The 26,328-nt window shown below is 40.2% G+C and overlaps 1 protein-coding gene across 7 annotated transcripts in view; it reads left to right on the forward strand.

Annotated features, from left to right (window-relative positions):
• Positions 1-24,677, forward strand: part of hectd1 (HECT domain containing 1) — a 123,178-nt gene extending 98,501 nt beyond the window's left edge. For 4 of the 7 annotated variants that reach the window (XM_080202878.1, XM_080202881.1, XM_080202880.1 and 1 more), the window contains exons 25-41: positions 1,096-1,317; positions 9,029-9,162; positions 9,355-9,511; positions 9,826-10,048; positions 14,130-14,187; positions 14,425-14,607; positions 14,897-15,110; positions 15,220-15,305; positions 15,545-15,672; positions 15,982-16,183; positions 17,314-17,451; positions 17,599-18,212; positions 19,140-19,218; positions 19,519-19,612; positions 21,608-21,758; positions 22,493-22,637; positions 23,689-24,677. In XM_080202878.1, coding sequence (XP_080059004.1) covers positions 1,096-1,317; positions 9,029-9,162; positions 9,355-9,511; positions 9,826-10,048; positions 14,130-14,187; positions 14,425-14,607; positions 14,897-15,110; positions 15,220-15,305; positions 15,545-15,672; positions 15,982-16,183; positions 17,314-17,451; positions 17,599-18,212; positions 19,140-19,218; positions 19,519-19,612; positions 21,608-21,758; positions 22,493-22,637; positions 23,689-23,826 — 2,966 coding nt within the window. In that variant the 3' untranslated portion in view covers positions 23,827-24,677. The remainder of the gene's footprint in view (positions 1-1,095; positions 1,318-9,028; positions 9,163-9,354; positions 9,512-9,825; positions 10,049-14,129; positions 14,188-14,424; positions 14,608-14,896; positions 15,111-15,219; positions 15,306-15,544; positions 15,673-15,981; positions 16,184-17,313; positions 17,452-17,598; positions 18,213-19,139; positions 19,219-19,518; positions 19,613-21,607; positions 21,759-22,492; positions 22,638-23,688) is intronic. The other 3 variants (XM_080202883.1, XM_080202884.1, XM_080202885.1) reach the window with 1 other exon arrangement.
• The last annotated feature ends 1,651 nt before the right edge of the window (positions 24,678-26,328 follow it).

A 26,328-nucleotide genomic window follows, 5' to 3' on the forward strand; every position in this document is an offset into this window, starting at 1 on the left:
AGTGTAATGTTGCAACTGTACACTACTCTAGTGCGGCCGCACTTGGAGTACTGTGTGCAGTTCTGGTCCCCGCATTACAAGAAGGATGTGGAGGCGTTGGAGAGGGTGCAGAGGAGGTTTACTAGGATGTTGCCTGGTATGGTGGGGAGGTCCTATGAGGAGAGACTGAGGGATTTAGGGTTGTTTTCGTTGGAAAGAAGGCGGCTAAGAGGGGATCTTATTGAAACATATAAGATGATTAGAGGTTTAGATAGGGTGGATAGTGATAGCCTTTTTCCTCGGATGGAGAAAGCTAGCACGAGGGGGCATGGCTTTAAATTAAGGGGGGGTAGCTACAGGACGGATGTCAGGGGTAGGTTCTTTACCCAGCGGGTGGTGAGGGATTGGAATGCCCTGCCTGCTGCAGTTGTAAATGCGTCTAGTTTGGGGGCGTTTAAGAGATCTCTGGATAGGTTTATGGACGAAAAGGGATTGGTATAGGCTAGTGGGTCATTGTTTTTGTAACTGGTCGGCGCAACATCGTGGGCCGAAGGGCCTGTTCTGCGCTGTAATGTTCTATGTTCTATGTTCCTACAATTTTCCTCCTCGAGTCTACTGTTAATAAAAAAAAATGAAGGTGACTAAGCACTTGTTTTAACATTTATGGCAAGATATATGATGCTAACAATTAAAACATGTGTTTTGCCATCATGCATCCTCATGTGGTTCTGATACCAGCATTTTATTGAGCTTGTCACTTAATATTTGGCAACAGTATTAAGGATACTTGGTTTGTTTGACCAATGAAAATAATATTAAACAGAATAAATGCTAAATTCTTACTCAAAACAGTGTTCTTATTTTGTATGTTTTCCTTGTTCTTTATGTATATCAGCACAGCCTTGAATTGCTATAAGTCAAAGGATTTAAACAATTTACTTCAATTCACCTGTTTTAAAACCGAGGAATCAAGCACAAAGTCAATCTGTTAGGTTTTCAATAATTGTTGGTGAAGAATAAAACATTGAACTTCATGCAAATTGCTGAAATTCACATTAAGAATTTTTTTTGAAAAACATGGGAGTAATTCAATATTTTATTTCCTGAAACTTATAGCTTCTCCTCTTATGGGCGCCCAGAGTTTCCCAAATCTCACAACTACTGGTACCACATCAACTGTCACCATGTCAACTTCCAGCGTCACCAGTAGCAACAATGTAGCAACAGCAACCACTGGTTTGTCAGTTGGTCAGTCACTCAGTAACACTCTGACAACCAGCCTGACATCCACGTCCAGTGAAAGTGACACAGGTCAAGAAGCAGAATTTTCTTTATATGGTAGGTCATTATCAAGGACTGTAGAGGTGAGAATACCATTATCATATTGTCTGCGTTGAATTCTGTGTATGCTGGATGCTAAGTGTAGATCTTACCTTAAAATATTTCCCCATTGAAGTTTTACTGGAAATGATAAAGTTCCATAAATGCTAATTGTATGTGTGGATAATGCTTGATGATTTGAATGAATTATATACAACTGGAAAAAAAGACATCTTAATGTTCTCAGGTGATTATTTAGTGGTGTGGTTGAGGAGTGTTTAAACTAGAATGTCAGGGGGTGAGAACCTAAGCGTGATGACAAGAGAAAGAGAAACGAGGACAACTAGAAGTAAGAACAGTAAAAAGCAAAAACGAGAGACAGGGTAATCAATGGAGAGGGGGAAATTGGGCAAAGTATAGGGCAAAAAATAGTACAAAGAAAAATTAAGGTGATTAAAAATGTCAAAAAGGTTAGCCTCAAGGTTTTGTAAAGATAGACAAACTGACAGTGCAAATTAAGATAAATGGATATCATCTCATAGCTGTTGTCGAGACATGAATGAAAGGGGACCAAAACAGGGAACTTGATGTCCAAGGATATTATACTTTTTCAAAAGACAAGAAGGAAGGTAGAAGAAGACAAGAAGGTGGGTAGCATTATTAGTGAGAGATGAAATGAGGTCAGTTGTGAGAAACAGTCTAGGCTTGGATGATGTAGAGTCCATTGGGATTAAAAAAAACAGCAAGGGAAAGAAGGCATTGTAGTGAAAGAAGACATGAGTAGTGTGTAACCAAACAGTAGTCACACTGTCGGAATGGGTATAGATCAGCAAATAATAGCAGCATATAAAAAGAATAAAGCATTAATTATAGGTGACTTTAATCCTCATACTGATTGGGTTAATCAGGTTGCAAAGGGCATTTGTGACAGCAAATTCATAGAGTACATTAGGGATAGTTTCCTAGTGCAACCAGGGAACAGGCTACCTTGGATCAGGAAATGGGTAATGAGACAGGTTTAATAAATTACAGAGTAAAAGATCCCCTAAGAAGTAACGCTTATAATGGAATTTAATATTCATTTTGAGAATGAGGAAATTAGGTCAGAAACAACTGTGTTTAACTTAAATAAAGAGAATTATAATGAAATGAGAATGAAGTTAGCTAAAGTGAACTGAGTCATAGAGGTTTACAGCATGGAAACAAGCCCTTTGGCTTAACTTGTCCATGCCGCCCTTTTTTTTTTCAAAAACCCCTAAGCTAATCCCAATTGCCTGCATTTGGCCCATATCCCTCTATACCCATCGTACCCATGTAACCATCTAAATGCTTTTTAAAACATAAAATTGTATCTGCCTCTACTACTATCTCTGGCAGCTTGTTCCAGACACTCTCCACCCTCTGTGATAAACAATTGCCTCTCTGGACACTTTTCTATCTCTCTCCCTCACCTTAAACCTATGCTCTCTAGTTTTAGACTCCCCTACGTTTGGGAAAAGATATTGACTATCCACTTTGTCTATGCACCTCATTATTTTATGGACCTCTATAGATCACCCCTCAGCCTCCTACGCTCCAGAGAAAAAAGTCCCAGTCTATTCGGCCTCTCCTTATAACTCAATCCATGAAGTCTCAATAGCATCCTAGTAAATCTTTTCTGCACTCTTTCTAGTTTAATAATATCCTTTCTATAATAAAGTGACAGAATTGCACACAGTATTTCAAGTGTGGCCTTACCAATGTCTTGTACAACTTCAACAAGATGTCCCAACTCCTGTATTCAATGTTCTGACTGATGAAACTAAGCATGCAGAATGCCTCCTTCACCACTCTGTGCAACTGTGACTCTGCTTTCAAGGTGCTATGAACATGTACCACTAGATCTCTTTGTTCTGTAACTCTCCCCAATGCTCTACCATTACCTGAGTAAGTCCTGCCCTGGTTCAATCTACCAAAATGCATCACCTCACATTTGTCTAAATTAAACTCCATCTGCCATTCATCAGCCCACTGGCCCAATTGATCAAGATCCCTTTGCAAATGGAGATGACTTTCTTCATTGTCCACTATGCCACCAATCTTGATGTCATCTGCAAACTCACTAACCACGCCTCCTATATACTCATCCAAATCATTAATATAAATGACAAATCACAGTGGACCCAGCACTGATCCCTGAGACACACTGCTGGTCACAGGCCTCCACTTTGAAAAACAATTCTCTATAACCACCCTCTGGCTTCTGTCAAGAAGCCAATTTTGTATCCAATTTAGAAACCTCAGGCTGGATCCCGTGAGATTTAACTTTACGCAACAACCTATCATGCGGCACTTTGTCAAAGGCCTTGCTAAAGTCCATGTAGACATCATCAACTGCACTGCCCTCATCTACCTTCTTGGTTACCCCTTCAAAAAACTCAATTAAACTTGAGACATGATTTTCCATTCTCAAAGCCATGCTGATTGTCCCTAATCACTCCTTGCATCTCTAAATGCCTGTGGATCCTGTCTCTCAAAATACCTTCTAACAATTTACCCACCACAGGTGTGAGGCTCACTGGCTTGTAGTTCCCTGGCTTTTCCCTGCAGCCCTTTTTAAACAAAGGCACAACATTTTGCCACTCTCCAATCTTCAGGCACCTCACCCGTGACTATTGATGATTCAAATATCTCAGCCAGGGGACCCACAATTTCCTCTCTAGCCTCCCACAACGTCCTGGGATATACCTCATCACGTCCTGCAGATTTATCTACCTTGATGTACATTAAGACTTCCAGCACCACCACCTCTGTAATATGTACATTCCTCAAGACATCAATATTTATTTCCCCAAGTTATGCTAATATTCATGCTTTTCTCAGTAGTAAATACTGATGAGCAATATTCATTTAGGATCTCACCCATCTCTTGTGGAACCACACATAGATAACATTGTTGATCCTTAAAAGGCCCTACTGTCTCCCTTGTTACTCTTTTGCCCTTTATGTATTTGTAGAAGTTCTTTGAATTCTCCTTTGCCTTATCTGCCAAAACAATCTTGTGTCCCCTTTTTGCCCTCCTGATTTCTCTCTCAACTCTACTCCTACACCCCCTATACTGTTCAAGAGATTCACTTGATCCCAGCTGCCTATGCATGTTATGTGCCTCTTCTTCTTCTTGACCAGGGCCTCAGTGTCCCAAGTCATGCAGGGTTCCCAACTTTTGCCAGCCTTGCCCTTCACTCTAAAGGAATGTGTTTACCCTGAACCCTAGTTAACACAGTTTTGAAAGCATGTCACTTATTAGACATCCCTTTGCCTTCTCACAGATCCTCCAGTTAACTTTTGAAAGTTCCTGCCTGGTGTCACCAAAACTGACCTTGCCCCAATTTAGAGTTTTAACTTTTGGGACACACCTATCATTCTCCTTAGCTATGTTAAACCTAATAGAATTTTGGTTACTGATCCCAAAGTGATCCCTCACTAACACTTCTGTCACCTGCCCTTCCTTATTTCCCATGAGGAGGTCAAATTTTGTCCCCTCTCACGTCGGGCCAACCATCATACTGAGTGAGAAAATCCTACTGAATGCAGTCAACAAATTTCTCTCCATCCAACCCTCAAATACAATGGCTGTCCCAGCCAGTATTGGGAAAGTTAAAATCTCCGACTGTTACCACCTTATTTTTCTTGGAGCTATCTGTAATCTCCTTACGTATTTGCTCCTCAATTTCCTGCTGACTATTTGGTGCCCTATAGTAGAACCCTATCAAAGTGATTTTCCCCTTCTTATTTCTCAGTTCTACCCATATAGACTCGGTGGCTGAACCCTCGGGTATATCCCCTCTCGGTATGACCGTTATGCTTTCCCTTATCAAAAGTGCAACTCCCATTCCTCTCTTACCTCCTGTTCTACCTTTCCTATAGTTTCTGTAACCCTGGAACATTAAGCTGCCAGACCTGCCCCTCCCTTAGCCATGTTTCAGTAATTGCTATAATATCTCAGTCCCACATACTCATCAATACTCCAAGTTTATCTGCCTTGCCTGTCAGGCCTCTTGCATTGAAATAAATGCAGTTTAATCTGGACTTCCCTTGCTCTCTATCTTGCTTCTGTCTGATCTCTGGTATTAGGATTACTGACGCTGTCTTCACTAATTAATGTGCTCTCCTTAACTTCCCATGCTGTCCTCAAACTTCTCTTCTGTTTCCCTACTGCTTTGGATCCCGTTCCCCTGCCAAACTAGTTTAAACCCTCCCGAGTGGCTCTAGCAAATCTCCCTGCCAGGTTGTTAGTCCCCTTCCAGTTCAAATGTAACCTATCCCTCTTGAACGGATCAGCCCTTTCCCAGAAAAGATCCCAATGATCCAAAAATCTAAATCCCTGCCCCCTGCACCAGCTCTCAAGCCAGGCATTCATCTGCCAAATCCTCCTATTCCTACTCTCACGTGGCACCGGGTAGTAGTCCTGAAATTACTACCTTCGAGGTCCTGCAAGTTAGCCTTCTGCCTAACTCTCTGTATTCACATTTCAGGATGTGAATCTCATCCCTTTTCCTACCTATGTCATTGGTACCAGTGTGTACAATAACCTCTGGCTGCTCATCCTCCCCCTTAAGAATGTCCTGCAATCGCTCAGAGACGTCCTTGACCCTGGCACCAGAGAGGCGACACACCATTCTGGAGTCTCAATTGCGGCCACAGAAATGTCTGTTTGTGCCTCTAACTAGTGAGTCCCCTATTACTACTGCTCGCTTGCTCTTTACCCGATCCTGTCTCAGCAGAACCAGCTGTGGTGTCACAGGTCTGCTATTGCTGGTGTCTCATAACAACATAAGAAATAGGAGTAGGCCATCTAGCCCTTCGAGCCTGCCCCACCATTCAATAAGATCATGGTTGATCTGAAGTGGATCAGTTCCACTTTCCCACTTTCTCCCTATAACCCTTAATTCCCCTGTCTATCAGAAACCTATCTACCCGTGACTTATATACTCAGGAGGTAGCCTCCACCACTTCAATGGGCAGAGAATTCCAGAGATTCACCACCCTTTGGGTAAAGAAGTTACTCAACCTGAAGTTGTCTCCACCTTTAACAGCATCCAAAATGATATGCCTGTTTGAAAGGGGAATAGACACAGGAGAGTCCTGCACTACCTGCCTGCCTCTCCTGGCAGTCACCCATCTATCTATCTGAACCTGTGCTGTGATAATCTCCCTATAACTAGTGTCTATCACACTCTCTGCCTCCTGTATGCTCCGCAGTGCATCCACCTGCCGCTCCAACTGAACAATGCAGTCTGTGAGGAGCTGCAACTGGACATACTTCCCACAGACAAAGTTGTCAGGGAGACTAGGTTGCTCCCTAATGGCCCACATCTGGCAGAAAGACCATGCCACTGCCCTAACAGCCATTTTGCCCTTAGCAACTTGCCACTGTCTTGCTTATGGTCCTTCTGCCAACTTTTTTTTTGGTTAGAGGAGGAGGGAGGGAGGGAAACACTGAAGTAGTGTTTGGGGTTTAACCGTCCTCTCACAGAAACTCCTCCATAAACCACTCCTTCTGGTCACAGTGACTGCATTTATACAAATTTGACCTGCAAATGCCAATCACCTTCACCGGTAAGTTAGTTTTATACTCAGTGATGCTCTGCTCCGCCCTCCGACTGCTCCCTGCAGACTAGGGAGTGTTTCTGTTTTTCTGCTAAAATTATCAAAATCGCCTACTGTGGTTATACTTTACACTGTCCCCTAAGTGGACGCGTTATGCTCCTGGAACCAGTCCAGAGTTGTTATTTATTTATTATTATGAACTGGGTGGATAGATTAAAAGGAAGGACAGTAAATGAGCAGTGGCAGACATTTAAGGAGATCATTCATAACTCTCAGCAAAATTACATCCCAGAAAGGAAGGAAGATACTAAATGAGAGGGATGAACCAGATATGGCTGACCAAGAAAAAGCATTTAAAGAGGCAAAAGTCAGATATAGCTCCGAACACTGGGATAAATTCAGAATGTGACGATGCCGGCGTTGGACTGAGGTAAACTCCCAGTCACCTGACGAAGGGACAGATTGTCCTGAAAGCTTGCAGCTTTTGTTACAAATAAACCTGTTTGGACTTTAAACTGGTGTTGTGGGATTTCTTTGAATAAATTCAGAATCCAGCAAAGGAGGACTAAAAATTAATAATGAGAAAATAAACTACAAGGACAAACGCATGAGGAGCAAAGAACAAATGAATATGAAAACTGGCAGTAAGAGCTTCTTTAAATATATAAAAAGGAAGTGATCTGGGGAAATAGTTATGGGGAGCAAGGAAATGTTCTGCAGATGTGTTGGACTGGGGTGAACACAGAAGTCTCACAACACCAGGTTAAAGTCCAACAAGTTTATTTGGTAGCAAAATCCACTAGCTTTAGAAGCGCTGATCCTTTAGGGCATATAAAGACAAACTCAATTTACAAATTAATGATTGGAATGTGAATCTTCATAGATAATCAAGTTTTGAAGGTGCAGACAATGTGAGTGGAGAGAGCATTAAACACAGGTTAAAGAGATGTGTATTGTCTCCAGACAGGACAGTTAATGAGGTTTTGCAAGCCCAGGCAAGTCATGGGGATTACAGGTTGTATGACATGAACCCAAGATCCCAGTTGAGGCCGTCCTCGTGTGCAGAGCTCGGCTATCAGTCTCTGCTCAGCGCCTCTACATTGTGTGTCGTGAAGGCCGCCTTGGAGGATGCTTACCCGAAGATCAGAGGCCAAATGCCATGACCACTGAAGTGTTCCGCTATAGGAAAAGAACACTGTTGCCAGTAGCTTTGAACAGCTTTGAAATTGAGTTGACTGCTGATGGGGAAATAAGATAATTGCACCACAGCATCTCATCACAGCTTCAGAACCATGATTTTTTACCTAGGAATATTAAAGCATGGAAACACTATCATCCTTGAGTTTCTTTTCAAACCACCTGCCATTCTGCCTTGAATTGCTGCTTCTGAAGATTCACTGGGTCAAAATCCTGGAACTCCCTAGGTGCAATTTTCCCCGTCCCTATACAATGTTTCACAGTGGTGGAGGCAATCTACCATTGGCTGACCGTGGCTTCTTCTAGTCCAGCCACTGTCAATGGGGTTTCCTGTTGCATACACCCCTGCCGCTGGGAAACATGTGACGGGTTTGCCATTGGCGGGACCAGAAGATCCCTTTGGCAGGAATGACCAGAAAATTCCGGCCCTGTGTGGGAATATCTTTACATAGACTGCAGTATTTCAAGAAGGTAGCTTACCACTATCACAAGGGCAACAAGGGGTGGCCAATAAATGCTGGCATTGTGAATGACCCAGTCATTAATAAATAAAACTTTTGTCCAAATTGTACAAGGCGCTAGATTGAAAATAACACAGTGGCAAGCACTGGGGTCTACCTGCCATGTGAGACAACTTGCCACTTTGATAGCATATTTTCTTGATGCTCCTCCAAGGTACTGAATGATGAATGTCAGTAACAAAATAAAGGAGGTTCACACAAGCTACAGTAGGTCAACAAAGATTTACTTGAATTTGACTTGTTACAAATATTTACTAATAGTAAAGTTTATTAAATTATTCAGCAGCATGTTTTGAAAATGTTTTGTATGATCTTGTCTTGCAGTTGAACATGATTTACTTTTTCTATTTAATGTTCATTTAGAATTCAGTCTGAAATAAGTCTTTTATTCCAATGGGTGATCCTTATATCATATTGTGCAGATTTTCTAGACAGCTGTCGTGCTAGTACTTTACTGGCAGAACTTGAGGATGATGAAGATTTGCCTGAACCAGATGAGGAAGATGATGAAAATGAGGATGACAATCAAGAAGATCAAGAGTATGAAGAAGTTATGGTATGCTATTTTCCTGCAGTTTCAAATGAGCTTTTAACTATTGAGATTATATTCATCTTACCAACAGCAGCAGTACACTGTTGTTGTAGAAGTCATAATGCAGACGTTACTAGGTCTGATATTCTGTTAAATTTGCAGTTTTATAATACTTGTAAATAGAAAAAAATTTCTTGATTGAATCTTGGAACACAGGAAGAAGAAGAATATGAAACAAAAGGTGGACGTCGTAGAACATGGGATGATGATTTTGTCCTAAAGCGGCAGTTCTCTGCCTTAGTCCCTGCTTTTGATCCACGACCTGGTCGTACAAATGTGCAGCAGACAACTGATTTAGAAATCCCTCCTCCAGGTACTTCGTTTAGAACAAAATGGTGAATTGCAAAGATCCTTTCACTTGTTTTGTGACACATAAATCCTTTCACCATTGTATCAAGCACACAGGTTGACTTGTCTCTATTTCCTCTGTCTTATAGTTCGTGTTATGCTATTTCATTTGTATTCCATAGTTAAAATAATTAAATCATGTTGTAATAACAATGTACCTCATTTTAACTGTTTAGTAATATCTCTTAAAATAGACTTTGCATTAGTTTGCCATGTTCATTTTTATAATGCTTATATTAAAAATGGAATGCGTTTTAAGTTTTGAAAATTTTTTTGTAGGAACACCTCGATCAGAATTGCTGGAGGAAGTAGAATGTGCTCCTTCGCCACGATTAGCATTGACTCTTAAGGTAGCAGGTTTGGGAACATCTCGTGAAGTGGAGTTGCCCCTCTCAAACTACAGAGCTACCATTTTCTGTTATGTGCAGAAACTGTTGCAGCTTTCTTGCAATGGAAATATAAAATCTGATAAGTTTAGACGCATATGGGAACCAACATACACGTAAGTGAACTTAATGGGAAATTTTATTTGTTTTGAATTTGTTTGATTAGAAATATTTCTCAAGTGCACTACCTACTAGTTTATTTAAAATTCTGAATTCACATTCAGAAGTCCTTGGCTACCATTTGAGTTGTTTTAGATCAAGTAATAAAGCTTGCCTGAATGTCTCATTAATTAAGTTCAACATGTGTACCATATAGACCAAGAAGGGTCTACTTCTGATCTTTGCCAAATATGGGGTGGGTGTGGTGATATTACTTGGATACTTCATTCAAGAAAACAGTTAAGTTCCTTATGGTAGGGCCATCTGATTTGGTCAGAGACAGGAGTTTGGAAATGAGGCAGGTAAAAGGACCAAGAAGGTAGAATTAGAGGAGACATAATCCTTCGAATTGTCGAACAGGTTTAGGTTCGTGCAGTTTGTATTGATGAGAACAGAGGCTACAAGGTGGATGAGTGAACTGCCTGTGGCAATGGAATACAGGAAGCCATTCAAGTGAGGAAAGTAAATAGAAATGTTGTGGTTGGAGACAGTACAGTCAGAGGCAGAGGCAATTCTCTCTACAGCTGAGATCATGTCCAGAACACTGTGTTGCCTGCGTGGCGCCAAGGTTCAGGACACCATCTTCTCTGGGCTGGAGAGGAACTTGCAGTGGGAGGGGGAAGAATCTAGTTGTTGTGGTCAACGTGGGTACCAATGACATAAAGTCGAACTTGGAAAAATTCTGCAAAACATGACAAGAATAAAGAGGAGCACGTACAGTATGAGAGATGATTTGCTAGTAATATAAAAACAGATAGTAAGAATCTCTACAAATATTTAACAAAGAAAAGAATAACTCAAGCTGGTATTGACCCTCTAGAGAACAAGTCGCAGCAAGTAATAATGAAAAACCAGGACAGGCCAGAGGCATTAGACAGATACTTTGTCTATCTTCACTGCAGGAGACTTTTAAAAAAAACTTTCCCATAAATACTTGAAAACTAAGGGATGAAAGGGGCAGGCATTCTTTAAACAGCTGCCTGAGGAAAATATGATTTGGAGATGCTGGTGTTGGACTGGGGTGGGCACAATAAGAAGTCTCTCAACACCAGTGTGAGACTCCCACACCACATAGTGTGACATGAGGGTACATGTTACCCCCACCATTTGGCCTGGGCTTATAAAATCTTACTAACTGTCCTGGCTTGAGACAATTCACACCGTTTTAACCTGTGATTATCCCTCTCTCCACTGTAGTTGTAAAGATTTGATTATCTGCAAAGACTTGCAATCCAACTATTACCTTGCAATTATGTATTTGACTATATATGCTGTGTTTGTGAAACCTACCACTCCACTCTCCTGATAAAGAAGCTGAGCTCCAGAAGCTCGTGATTCCAAATAAACTTGTTGGACTTTAACTTGTATTATGAGACTTCTTACTGCGCCCAAAGAAAACATGCTGGAAAGTATTAAATTGAAAAGTCCCCACGGCCAGGTGGCCTAAATCCTGGGACCTTAAACAAGTGGCTGCAGAGACAGTAGATGTAGTGGTTATGATTGCACTAGATTACAGACTAAAAATGTGCTGGTTAGTTTGATTGGCCATGGTAAATTGCCCCTTAATGTCAGGGGGTTAGTGAAGTAAATACGTAGGGTTATGGGGTAGGGCCTGGATCGGATTGTTGTCAGTGTAGGTTCAATGGGCCAAATAGTGGTCTCCTGCACTGTAGGGATTCTATGTTGTATAATCTTCCAAAATCCTTAGATTCTGGAATGGTCACATTGGATTGGGAAATAGCAAGAGAAAGGAGGGAGGCAGCAAAGAGGTAACAAAGAGGCCAGTCAGCCTAATGTCTGTCATATAGAACTTGCTAAAATCCATTATAAGAAGGTCATAGCAGACTAGAAAATTATAATGGGATCGGGCAGAATTAATATGGGTTTGTGAAAGGAAAAGAGTGCTTAACTAATTTCAGAATTTTTGTGCAAGTAACAGACCTTAATCAAGGTGGATAAAAGAGAAACCTGTAGATATGGTGTATTCAGATCTTCAGAAGACATTGGATAAGGTGCCACGTCAAGTGTTACGTGGTGTGGGGGTGACGTATTAGCATGGATAATAGCCATCCCAGGAAGCAGAGATTTTTTTCAGATTGGCAAGCTGTAACCAGTGTCACAACAATCACTGCAGTGGTCTGAACTATACTCAATCTATATCAATGACATGGATGAAGGGACCAACTATATGATAGTTAAATTTGCAGATGATACCAGATAGGTAGGAAGCTAAATTGTCAATAGGAGATAGAGCTGATAAAGGGAGGTTACGTGACTGGCAAAAACATTGGTAGGTACAGTTTGAAGTGTGAAAATGTGAACTTGTCCACTTTGGCAGGAAGAATAGAATAGTATAATATCTAAATGCAGAGAGATAACAGAAGTTGGTGGTAGAGGAATCTGGGTGTCCTCATACATGAATCACAAAAGGTTGGTTTGGATGTACAGCAAGTGATTTGGAAGGCAAATAGAATGTTGGTGTTTAGTGCAAGAGGAATTAAATATAAAAGTAAAAAAGTTTTGTTGCAGCTATACAGGCCTTGGTGAGACCCTAAGTGCATTAGAAATAGAACAGAGATGGTTCATAGAACATAGAACACTACAGCACAAACAGGCCCTTCGGCCCACAAGTTGCGCCGATCACATCAACACCTACCAACCTACAGACCTATCTATAACCCTCAATCTCATTAAACCCCATATACTCATCCAGAAGTCTTTTAAAAGACCCCAGCGAGTTCGCCTCCACCACCACCGACGGCAGCCGATTCCATTCACTCACCACCCTCTGAGTGAAAAACTTACCCCTAACATCACTTCTGAACTTCCCTCCCTGCACCTTAAATCTGTGTCCTCTCGTAGCAACCATTTCAACCCGGGGAAATAGCCTCTGAGAATCCACCCTATCTATTCCTCTCAACATTTTGTAAACTTCTATCAGGTTGCCTCTCAACCTTCGTCTCTCCAGGGAAAAGAGTCCCAGCTCCCTCAACCTAACTTCATAAGGCATGCCTCCCAGTCCAGGCAACATCCTTGTAAATCTCCTCTGTACCCTCTCAATAGGTTCACTCGCGTCATTCCTGAGATGAAGGGCTTATTTGGAAAGATTGGGCAGGATGGGCCAAATCTATGGAGTTTAGGAGAACATGTTTCCGTCATGGGAAGATGGTTTAAAAATAAGCGGTTTCCCTTTTAAGGTGATGATGAATAGTATTGTTTTTCTGAGGATTGTTAGTCTGTGCAATTCTCTTCCATGGAAAACACTGGAGGCTGGGCCATAAGTGCAGAATACATTTAGATAGTATACTTTTCTTCTTGCCGAAGTGGACAAGTTCATGTTTTCCTACATTAAACTGCATCTGTCGACTCATAACCTGTCTGCATTCTCTCTATCTCCTCTTGACAACTTTCCTACCGATCTGGTGTCACCAGCAAATTTAGCTATTATACATTTTGTCCCTTTATCCATGTCATTGATATAGATTGTGTACAGTTGAAGCCCCTATTTTCAAAGATAAGTTAAATAGATTTTTGATTGACCAGGGAGTCAAAGGGGTGCAGACAGAGGTGGAGTTGGGACCTCACTCACATCAGCCTCGATCTTATCAAATGCAGGCTCGAAGGCCTAATGGCCTGCTCCTCCTAAATCCTATGTTCCTGTTTCATTCTTATGATAGACAAAAAGATCACAATCATTGTTTTTTAAATGAGTCCAAAATGTTGTGTGATTTCAAGAAGATATAGCTCTTGGGGCTAAAGAGATATAGGCAAAAACAGGATCAAGATATTGATCAAAATGAATGGTGGAGCTGGCTCGGCGGGTCGAAGAGCCTGCTGCTCCTCCTAATTTTCTACGTAAGTAATGAACTTTAAACTGCCTCTGGATATTTACTCTCTTATCCTTGGAGCTTTTGATGCTGATGTTGTGGCAGAGTGGAGATTTTCCATTCATCAGTGCTGAATATCTCTGCTATAACCACAGAACGTTGCAGACCAAAGTAACTTGAATAACTGATGCCCGCTTATGATTTCTTCCAGGATTATGTACAGAGAAATGAAAGATTCCGATAAAGAAAAAGGGGAAAATGAAAAAATGGTAAGTAATGTTTCTGTTCATGCTGCAATATTATCAGTTTTATTAATTTTCTTTGCTGCAAAGAATAACAGACTAAATTGTTACTGTGATAAAATTGAAATACTAATATACTTCTGACAAATCAATTTTTTTAAATCTAAAGAGCATGAGAAATAAAAGTTTAAATGTTTTAATGCATGTACAACCCGTAAGACTTTACAATCAGGAAAGACCAACCTTTGGTTCTTCCTGTTGTAGGGCTGCTGGTCTGTAGAGCATGTGGAACAATACCTTGGCACTGATGAATTACCAAAGAATGACTTGATAACCTACCTGCAGAAGAATGCAGATTCAGCTTTCCTGCGGCACTGGAAATTAACCGGCACTAATAAAAGTATTAGGAAAAACAGAAATTGTTCTCAGCTCATAGCTGCATACAAGGTATATTACCGTGCAAAATATTTTTTCTGGATAATATACGTCTGCACCTGTAAAAGCAAAAGCAATGCTTATGTTGTAATGTTATTTGCTTGAAATGACCTTATTGTAAGGTTGTAGCTTTAATGCATTTATGTTCCAAAAATTATTTTTACTCCTAGACATGTTCAAATTTGTGCTAATTATGATTTGCAAGTGGCTTTGACTAGAAGTGCATGTAGTTGATTATTTTTAGAAGGATTTTAAGTAAGTTATTGAGTGTTTTTCTTTTTAAAAAATGAACTTTCCGCAGGAATTTTGTGAGCATGGATCAAAATCATCTGGATTAAGCCATGGACCTGTTTCATCTTTGCACAGTTGTGAAATTCTTAGTGGAACACGAGAGCAGCCACAAGCCAAGGCTGGGAGTGGACAGAATGCTTGTGGTGTGGAAGATGTTTTGCAATTACTTCGTATTCTTTATATTATTGCTAGTGATCCATACTCCACGTGGAAAAGTCACGAAGGTTCGGCTAAATCTTTCTCATGGAAAAAGTGATACACTGAATAAACGAATTGAGGTGTTCTGTGTAATAGTTGTCCTTGAGTTCACTGTTAGTGTGTTTGTTTTGACAGAAAGCGATGGTCAGCTTGAATTCAATGTTTCACCAGAAGAATTCACAAGCAAAAAGGTCACCACAAAAATATTACAGCAAATTGAGGTAATTGCTTAAAATAATCCAAAATACAAATTCTGCATGCATTTTTCTTGCAGTACAATTTAGAAAACGGGTATATTGTCAAATCTAAAGGAGTTAATATTGCAATTATTAAGATGTTTGTCTAAATAACTCTGTAAACTTGATGAAGAATTTTTGATATAGCAATTAATTGTGTTGCAGTTGTGAAGTTTTGGATTTTGACTCACTTTTTGATTTTACTTTTGTGGTGTTTATTGCAGGAACCTTTGGCTTTGGCAAGTAGTGCGCTACCTGACTGGTGTGAGCAGCTAACCAGCAAGTGTCCATTCTTGATCCCTTTTGAAACTAGACAGTTGTACTTCACCTGTACAGCATTTGGAGCATCAAGGTAAAAGATGGGCTAAAGTGATATTTCTTCACATTTCTATTTCTTTCCATTATAAACTATCTCGGTACTAGTACAATGTGAGAGTATAGCGTTTGTGTTTGCTTTAGCTTTCACTTCAAATTATAAGTGTTCTGTTAAAAACTTGGCATGGAAAAAAAACGTTAGCTTATAACTGAACTCTTTTTTTGTTTCTGCTAACTCAACTGAACCTTTGCTGAGGATGAGCATTTATAACTTTAGTCCCTATTTTCTAGTTGTGTGTTTAAATTAATGTGTTCTTCGCATCACTGTTCATTACTACATTTTTAGAGCAATAGTTTGGCTCCAGAATAGACGTGAGGCTACCATGGAACGTACCCGAACAACCACAGCAGTGAGGCGCGATGACCCAGGAGAATTTAGAGTTGGAAGATTAAAACATGAACGGGTTAAGGTTCCACGTGGTGATACATTAATGGAGTGGGCAGAGAATGTCATGCAAATTCATGCTGATAGGAAATCAGTTCTAGAGGTAAGTAGTAAAAAAAACCCTTCAAAATCCACTTGGAATAACATTATATGAGTCTGGTACATGATTGTGCGTTTGGACAAGAGATTTAAAATGAGCTGTGCTGTATTTCTGCCAGAATTCTCAAAGGAGAGGGAATTGAATCATTCCATTTTGATTACAAAACTGGTTAACATAGAACACTACAGCACAAATAGGCCCTTCAGCCCACAAGTTGCACCAATCATATCCATATCTACCAGGCCTATCTATAACTGTCAATCCCATTAAATCCCATGTACTCATCCAGAAGTCTCTTAAAAGACTCCAATGAGTTTGCCTTTACCACCACTGACGGCAGCCGATTCTACTCACTCACCACTCTGAGTGAAAAACTTACCCCTGACATCTCCTCTGTCTTCTAAGACAATGAATAGCCCAGCCAAAAAGGCTTTGCAGCTGCCAGGAATTATTATTGACCTTTACTGCATTTGCTATTTTCAACCAGAGTTGTTGCAGTTGATATAAGCGCCTCTGTGGGGGTTAAGTGATCAGGATCCTCTGCTGTTAATTGTTTATATTGTCAATGGGCTCTGTGAAGGAGAGAGTTGACAAAAACTATTTTATATTTTGAGGCTACTATTCACTATGTGGCCTACATATCCTGTGATCACTCATCAATCCACCCCATCAACCCACATTCATCAACTGCTTCCCTACTGCTCACTGACGCTATCACTTCCGGGGATGGTGGTGGCAGCGGCAAGTTATTAAACATGCTATTTCTTGTACATTTGGTGCACTGTATGTTTGTATTGCATGATCATTTTGGATTTTCTATACCATGAAACCTTTTATGAAGAAATAAGTCCCAACTCTGTTTTTAAAATTCTTCTTGTGGCCTGATTAAAATCTTCCATTATCCTAATTAGCCTTCATTATTTTTCTAACCACTGTTTTAAGAAGACCATGGAATGCATGGATTGACTTCTTACATCTTTGAGCATTGGCAAAAAGAAAGCTTCACTGCTCATTGTTATTTGATCTTTGAGCATTAGCAAAAAGAAAGCTTCACTGCTCATTGTTATTTGCAAGGGTGACATTATTTTTCTTTCAAATATTTTGGTATCAATCTGTTACTGCTATGTTTGCAGGTTGAATTTTTAGGTGAAGAAGGGACTGGTCTTGGTCCAACGTTAGAGTTCTATGCACTTGTAGCAGCAGAGTTTCAAAAGAAAGAACTTGGGATTTGGCTGTGTGATGATGATTTTCCTGATGATGAATCAAGACAGGTACTTAGTTTGAAATGGTTTATTTTTGCTTTTAATTGCAATTATTATTTACTGTTTAAAACTCTGAATTTAGAATTTTTGTTCATAACACAAAGAATAATGTGATAAAGATTTATCTTGCATGTTATATTTCTGATTTTTAAACAGGTTGACCTCGGAGGTGGACTTAAGCCACCAGGATATTATGTACAACGGTCGTGTGGACTTTTTTCTGCTGCTTTCCCACAAGATAGTGAAGAAATGGACAGAATAACCAAACTTTTCCACTTTCTGGGAATATTCTTAGCCAAGTGTGTTCAGGACAATAGACTGGTGGATATTCCAATTTCTAAACCTTTCTTTAAACTCATGTGTATGGGAGACATCAAAAGCAATATGAGTAAACTATTACATGAATATGGGACTCAGATAGATGGTAACTTGCATTATACTGAAAGCCAGTCTGAGGCTTCAACAGAAGAAGGTCATGATTCAATATCTCTTGGAAGCTTTGATGAAGATTCAAAATCGGAGTTTATTCTTGATCCCCCAAAACCCAAACCTCCCGGTTGGTTTCATGGAATTTTGACGTGGGAGGATTTTGAGTTGGTAAATCCACACAGAGCAAGGTTCTTGAAAGAAATCAAGGAACTATCAGTGAAGAGACGGCAAATATTAAGTAACCGAGCTCTTTCAGAAGATGAGAAAAACACACAACTCCAGGAACTTACTTTGAAGAATCGATCAGGATTAGGGCCACCACTTGGCATCGAGGATTTAGGGTATGAACGTTCTTTGTTTACTTGTGTCGTCCATTACTTTGACTCATTTTCATTGTCTCATTTAAAAGTTTGGCATTAGCCAAAGTACATGAGTTTATTGCTCATGTCTTGGGCTTCATAAAAACTACCCAGGCTTAAAGGTAGAGCCTATGCCAGAAAATTTCAAAAAACACCTGCGGTATCGTAGAATGGAATGGAACCGTAAAATCCCTAAAGTGCAGAAGGAGGCCATTTAACCCAACGAGACTGCACCAACACTCTGAAGAACCTCTTACCCATGCCCATCCTCTTGCCCTGTCCCCATAATCTCTCTCATTTACCATGGCTAATCCATCTAATCTACAGATCTTTGGACTGTGGGAGGAAAACAGAGCATCTAGGGGCAACCCACACAGACATGGGGAGAATGTGCAAACTCCACACAGTCAACCAAGGCTAGAATCGAATCCAGGCCCCTGGCACTGTGCCACCATGCTGTCCTGAGAGGTCTGAAAGTAATTCTTGTTGTGGCTCCAAAAAATCATTTTAGCCTGTCCAGATGAATGCAGGATGAGGTAATGAGTTAGTTTAAGCAGATTGTGTTCACTATTGAAACCCAAAGGAAGAACAGTCCACCTGTTTCCAAAGTTACACTGTCTACAATGCCAACAGCTCTACTGTCACTACCTCTCCTAGTACTGGCTTGATAAGTGTGAAAATTGTTCCATTGTTTTTCAGATGTATTAACTTTGACTAGAATAGCATTAGAGATCAACAAAAGAGGGTATGGCCTATCAAATGAAAAGATAAAAATAATGAGCAAAATTCCGAAGACAAGATGAGTTATGTTTGCAATGCGAAACGCTTCTGCTCAGTCATTTGAAACCAACTATTAAACATTGGATATTTTAAATTGTTTTTTATTTAATTATTTTCCACATTTTACAGGTTGAATTTCCAGTTTTGTCCTTCATCCAAAGTACATGGATTTACAGCTGTTGATTTGAAGCCAAATGGTGATGATGAGGTCAGTGATAAAATTTAAATAAATAATTGGGTAATTTTATTTTATTTTTAACATAAAATGTAGTGTCTGCTCTTCCCCCTTCCCCTTCCCCTTCATCTGAACTGCTTCTTGGGTTGGATGACATGGTAATACATAAGACAGGCTTGGGTTTCTCTTTTACTTGGTCTTGTGTACCGCTTCATATCAGTGTGTCTTTCATTCCTCAGTAAGACAGGAATGTACGCCAAAGCAATTCAACATTATTGTTTGACTTTTTAGTATTGGTTTATTTTTGATTAATCTATTATGCTACTGCTTTAGATGGTAACGATAGACAATGCAGAAGAATACGTAGAATTGATGTTTGACTTCTGTATGCACACTGGAATACAAAAACAGATGGATGCTTTCCGAGGTAATGTTTTTAACCCTAAATGTCTAAATTCAAATCTACTTCAGCCCTCAATTATTAAATATGCCTTTGTGGGCAATTAGTGTGCAAATCTAGTAAGCTTTTAGGAATAACGCAGAAATGAAATCATAGACCCCACAGTACAGAAAGAGGCCCTTCGGCCCATCGAGTCTGCACTGACCACAATCCCACCCAGGCCCATATCCCTAGGATACTAAGAGGCAATTTTAGCATGGCCAGTCAACCTAACCCGCACATCTTTGGACTGTGGGAGGAACCCGGAGCACCTGGAGGAAACCCACGCAGACACGAGGAGAAACTCCACACAGACAGTGACCTGAGCCAGGAATCGAACCCAGGTCCCTGGAGCTGTGAAGTAGCAGTGCTAACCTCTGTGCTACCGTGCCGCCCGAAGTTCAGGGCAAGGTGGCATTTGTACAGAGCAAATGATGGAACAGTATAGATTGGGACAGTGCTTCTGGGTGAAGGGAAGGCAGTGGATGTTGGCTACATGGACTTCAGTAAGGCCTTTGACAAGGTCCCGCATGGGAGGTTAGTTAGGAAGGTTCAGTTGCTAGGTATACATGAAGAGGTAGCAAATTGGATTAACCGTTGGCTCAGTGGAAGAAGCCAGAGAGGTAGTGGAGGATTGCTTCTCTGAGTGGAGGCCTGTGACTAGTGGTGTGCCACAGGGATCAGTGCTGGGTCCATTGTTGTTTGTCATCTATATCAATGATCTGGATGATAATGTGGTAAATTGGATCAGCAAATTTGCTGATGATACAAAGACTGGAGGTGTAATGGACAGTGAGGAAGGTTTTCAAAGCTGGCAGAGGGATTTGGACCAGCTAGAAAAATGGGCTGAAAAATGGCAGATGGAGTTTAATGCAGACAAGTATGAGGTATTGCACTTTGGAAGGACAAACCAAGGTAGAACATACGAGGTAAATGGTAGGACACTGAAGAGTGCAGTAGAACGAAGGGATCTGGGAATAGAGATACATAATTCCCTAAAAGTGGCGTCATGGGTAGATAGAGTCATAAAGAGTGCTTTTGGTAAATTGGCCTTTATAAATCAAAGTATTGAGTAAAAGAGTCGGAATGTTATGGTGGGGTTGTATAAGACATTGGTGAGGCTGAATTTGGAGTATTGTGTGCAGTTTTGGTCATCTAATTACAGGAAGGATATTAATAAGGTTGAAAGAGCGGAGAAGGTTTACAAGGATGCTGTCGGGACTTGAGAAACTGAGTTACAGAGAAAGGTTGAATAGGTTAGGACTTTATTCTCTGGAGCGTAGAAGAATGAGGGGAGATTTAATAGAGGTGTAGAAAATTATGATAGAGTGAATGCAAGCAGGCTTTTTCCACTGAGGCTAGGGGAAAAAAAACTACAGGACGTGGGTTAAGGGTGAATGGGGAAAAGTTTAAAGGGAATATTAAGTGGGACTTCATCACACACAGAGTGGTTGGAGTGTGGAATGAGCTGCCAGATGAAGTGGTAAGTGCGGGGTAACTTTTAACATTTCAGAAAAAGTTGGACAGGTACATGGATGAGAGAGGGATATGGTCCAGGTGCAGGTCAGTGGGACTAGGCAGAAAAATGGTTTCACACAGCCAAGAAGGGCCAAAAGGCCTGTTTCTGTGCTGCAGTGTTCTATGGCTCTGTTACATGAGGAATATACAGTTTTTTATAACTGTTAATGACAGAACTCTGGCGGGGGGGGGGGGGTGGGGAATAGAAAGTTGAGGATTTAACCAAAAATATGGTTACATGTCAATATATTAATATCAGGTTAGTATTCAATTCTGTTATTATTGAGCAAGTGAAATTGTGCAAAAGTTGCATTGAAATGCTCTTTACAAAGCTAGTAAAAATTGTAAAGATTAAACAGGGACAAACATAATTTGAAAGACTTGATTAGAAAATATTGGAATTTTGAGTTATTTTTCATTTCCTCTTCCCTTTTCACCAACAACCCCACCCCCTACCATTTCCAGATGGATTTAACCGTGTCTTTCCTATGGAAAAGCTGAGCTCTTTCAGCCATGAAGAAGTTCAAATGATACTTTGTGGAAATCAGTCACCATCTTGGACTGCAGAGGATATCATTAACTATACAGAACCCAAATTGGGCTATACCCGTGATAGGTATTCAAGTTCTGTCTTACGAGATGACGGTTTGCATATTCATACTGATTCATGTTTAATTAAAAATACTGTTACTATTTCCTCAGTTCTAAACAGGGTAGTTATACCATATTCAATGACTGATATTTTCTTAATGTAACTTTCAAAATATTTGGAAATGTTCTTGGGCAATGTTCTGTATTGTACAGTTGCAGGGAATCCAGCAGAGCCATTATGTCACAAAAGACAGCCATTTGGCCCTTTTGAGTTTGTGTCAGCTATGAAGATTGGCAGTCCAGTCTGTCCCTTTTCCTCGCTCTACCCCAAAAGTGCTTTGTTCAGCGATCTGTAGTTGCTGACATAGACTTTGTAAGATGTTTGACACTATTCTCGGTATTAATCTTTAAAGAATTCCTCCATACATTTTCACATGGCCATAGATAACATTGGTAGAATATTACTTGACACCTTTTGATTCCCAATTTCAGCACTGTTTCACCACTGACTCAGATGATTGATTATGTTTGAGGTACATAGACTTGGGCCAGTTTTACAAGCTTTAAACATGTGACAAAGAGGATTTCATATTCAATTTTCCTTTTTCTTCAAAGTTTATTTATTAGTCACAAGTAGGCTTATTAACACTGCAATGAAGTTATTTTGAAAATCCCCTTTTCCTTCTATTGCAGCTTTTAATGCTCAATTTCTTTTTACATTGACTTCTTAGCTAACCCTATTTTTTGCTCTTTGTTTAGTCCGGGGTTCATTCGTTTTATAAAGGTTCTTTGTGGGATGTCATCAGATGAAAGGAAGGCTTTTCTGCAGTTCACCACGGGATGTTCTACGCTTCCACCAGGTGGTTTAGCCAATCTTCATCCACGGCTCACTATTGTACGCAAGGTATGTAATCTAAAGTACATCGAAAGATCTGTTCATGGTTAAAAACTTAGAGTAAATTATTTTCTGTTAGATGAATGATAACTGCATTAGTCTATTCTGGAATAGGGAGCACTAGATTATAGAACATTACAGCACGGTACAGGCCCTTCGGCCCTCGATGTTGTGCCGACCAATAGAACCAATCTAATGATCCTCTAACCTAAACTATTCCAGTGTTATCCGTATGCCTATCCACTGACCATTTGAACGCCCTTAAAGTTGGCGAGTCCACAACTGCTGCAGGCAGGGCATTCCACTCCCTTACTACCCTGTGAGTAAAGAACCTACCTCTGACATCCGTCCTATAATTACCACCCCGTAATTTAAAGCTATGTCCCCTCGTGTTAGCCAACCACATCTGAGGAAAAAGGCTCTCACTGTCCACCCTATCTAACTGTCTGATCATCTTGTATGCCTCAATTAGGTCACCTCGTAACCTTCTCTCTCATGAAAATAACCTCAAGTCCCTTGGCCTTTCCTCATAAGACATTCCCACCATAACAGGCAACATCCTGGTAAACCTCCTCTGCACCCTTTCCAATGCCTCCACATCTTTCTTATAATGCGGCGACCAGAACTGTATGCGGTACTCCAAGTGCGGCTGCACCACAGTTGCAACATGACCTCACAGCTCCGAAATTCAAACCCCCTACCAATAAAAGCTAACACACCGTACGCCTTCTTAACAACCTTATTTACCTGGGTGCCAGCTTTCAGGGAGCTATGCACATGTACACCAAGATCTCTCTGCTCATCCACACTACTAAGAGTCCTTCCATTAGCCCTACATTCTGTACTCCTGTTACTCTTACCAAAGTGAATCACCTCACACTGCTCTGCAGCTTATCTGTGTCCCTCTGCAAACTGTAACATCCGTCCTCACTGTTTACAATTCCTCTGCCTTTGGTGTTGTCAGCAAATTTACTAACCCACCCTTCCTTGTAAGTTCTATAAGGTTGGTTATTACTTAATATGATACTTTAAATTGCATTTTAACATTCTTTCTTGTTAGGTTGATGCAACGGATGCAAGTTATCCATCAGTAAATACGTGTGTGCACTACCTTAAATTGCCTGAATATTCCTCTGAAGAAATTATGAGAGAACGTTTGTTGGCTGCTACAATGGAGAAAGGTTTTCATCTTAATTGAGTTAATGGACAGTGATGGATCGTGAATGGGACACTGAATTTGAAACTAGAAAAGCCTCTTTTGTTTGTGTGAAAAATGTTGATCTCCAGCTGTATTCTTATACAGCTTGCCTTTTTTTTGAGGCTTTAAACAAAAAAACATAATAAATGTTAGCTGCTAATGTGTTGGCAGGAACAAACTTCTCCTGTTAATAACAAAGCCAGCAAATATAATGACACAGAGCACTGTGTGCTGCTTCAAGGGCTTATGAGATTGGAAGCTGGGATAGTCCTGTAAATGTTCCCAAGAGCAGTTTTTGTCACGTTTTCAGTGTTTAATTTCTGACAACGCGTCATGTTCTATTTAGTTTATTATGGACAGCAATTGGTACCTGGGTTCACTATGAATGCCACTTTTTGACCTCCTTTGCTGGCCTAATGCTATTGGTCAAGAACCTGCTTGTGTAGAATTATAAATGTATAGAGAGTGAATGGGCATTTCTTCCAACAGCATTTCCTGTTTACTAGTGCCTGCACTGGTTATTTGAGTATTAAAATTTTACTTGCTGTCATTTTAGTATACAATCATGAATAAGCTTTTTTTTCCCCTTGTTTGTTCAGTGTGTCTATGTTTTCATTCTTTAATGTCCTGCTCTGAAGATCAAATCCTTGAGTGCATTTGTGCAATTTTACAGTAAAGCTTGAAACACTGGTTCTAGGTGCAAGGCACATGTTGAAGCAAGCTAAGCTTTTCCCTGTATTTCTTTGTATATTATAAACATTTATTTAACTGAGTTGCAGTTTCAAGTCACACGAACTATTTTCAAATGTGTATGCTTAAAATAATCATTAAAATATTTGCAAAGTATTTGAGTGAATTGCCTTTTTTAATGAAGTTGGTTAACCTATTGTAATTTAGTGATTTTTTTGGAGTGGGAGTACACTTTCTTTTAGCCCTGTTAATGTACATCTAGCTTATGCAAGAATAAATGAAATTGCTTTTATATATTTTCTTATTCTCAGGATGCCTTAAACTGCTACAGATCCAAAGAATTACTCGTGAATTATTCACTTAATTTTATCTTGTGCAGTGAATAAATCGTATAACTTCACCGGTCCAACATGTCCTATATGTTTCAGGATGAAAACATGTTAACCTGATACTACTATTATCTCCAGCTACCATGACCAAATCTGCAAGTGGAATCATAGAATTCCTACAGTGCGGAAGGAGGCCATTCTGTCCATTGAGCCTGCACTGACAACAATACCATTCAAGCCTTAACCCCCTAACCCTATGTATTTATCCTGCTAGTCTCTCTGACACTAAGAGGCAATCTAGCATGGCCAATCCACCTAATCTTTTCATTTTTGTGGACTCTGGAAGGAAAGTGGAGCACCCGGAAGAAACCCTCACAGACACAGGAAGAATGTGCAAACTCCACACACACAATTACTCCAGACCGGAATTGAACCCAGGTCCCTGGTGCTGTGAGGCAGCAGTGCTAACCGTTGTATCACCATGCTACCCGGGGATAGGTCTAAACCCAGCTTCTGCAGCTGCCCTTCCATTTTCAGAGAGGAAATTCTCGGATGGGAGGGGTCAAGGCCATTTGCATCTTGGTTTGCAATTGTCATGCACTTGTACATACAGGCTCAGGCTTGCCTCACTGCCACCAGTCTAATAACTGGAGCAGCATAAATTGGATAGTGACTCAACATTTTTTCTTTCCATAGTAATTCAGAACTAAGTATTCCCCAGAATCTTTGGAGAGGAATACTTTGTTTAGGATCTCTGCAGTTTCAGCTATAATTCTTTTTCTCCTATTATCATATAGGTGTAACAAGCTTTTCCAATGAGATGCATTGTGCATCTCCATAGTCCCCTCAGTGAATTCAGTTCTTCCCGTCTTTCATTTCTAACGTGTGTATGGGGAGCACGAGAGCTATTGCTGGATTACTGTTAAATCCCTTGAAAGAACTGGCTACAAGGTGCATTTTATCAGCAACATGGGGAAAGGTTGCCTATCAAGAGATGTTATGAAATAACTAACTGCTGGAAAACCTCAGTAGGTCTGGCAGTATTTATAGAGAGGGAAAGAGTTGGCGTCTCAAGTCCATATGCTTTTTATGTTTGGGTCTGTTCAAAGGTAGAAACAAGGAGGGAAACTGAATCCTGTACTAACGTTAAAAAGTTTTTGTTTTGAAAGGAATGCATTTTAATCTTTGTGTTTTTATTATTTTGATATGCATGTAAACCCTGAACAAGATACAGGAAGGAACCCAGTTCACATAATCACTTCAGTTGGTTGAGTTCTAGTTCTGTCAAACTGATTTTGTAGATGACAAAATTCCCAAGTTTCTTCATACAGAAATTGATAGAGATTCAAATAGACAACCTTTATTGTGCATGAGCCCTTAAAAATTTTCAATGCATGTGAAAACATTTGGGATTTAGCTACATCTAGTACATCAACAAAAGACTTCCTGTATTAAATATAAAATGGCTGAAATTCTGAGCGAT

This window comes from Carcharhinus amblyrhynchos, chromosome 14 (assembly GCF_965287045.1).
Source record: "Carcharhinus amblyrhynchos chromosome 14, sCarAmb.v2.hapA, whole genome shotgun sequence".
In the NCBI taxonomy this organism is placed as follows: domain Eukaryota; kingdom Metazoa; phylum Chordata; class Chondrichthyes; order Carcharhiniformes; family Carcharhinidae; genus Carcharhinus; species Carcharhinus amblyrhynchos.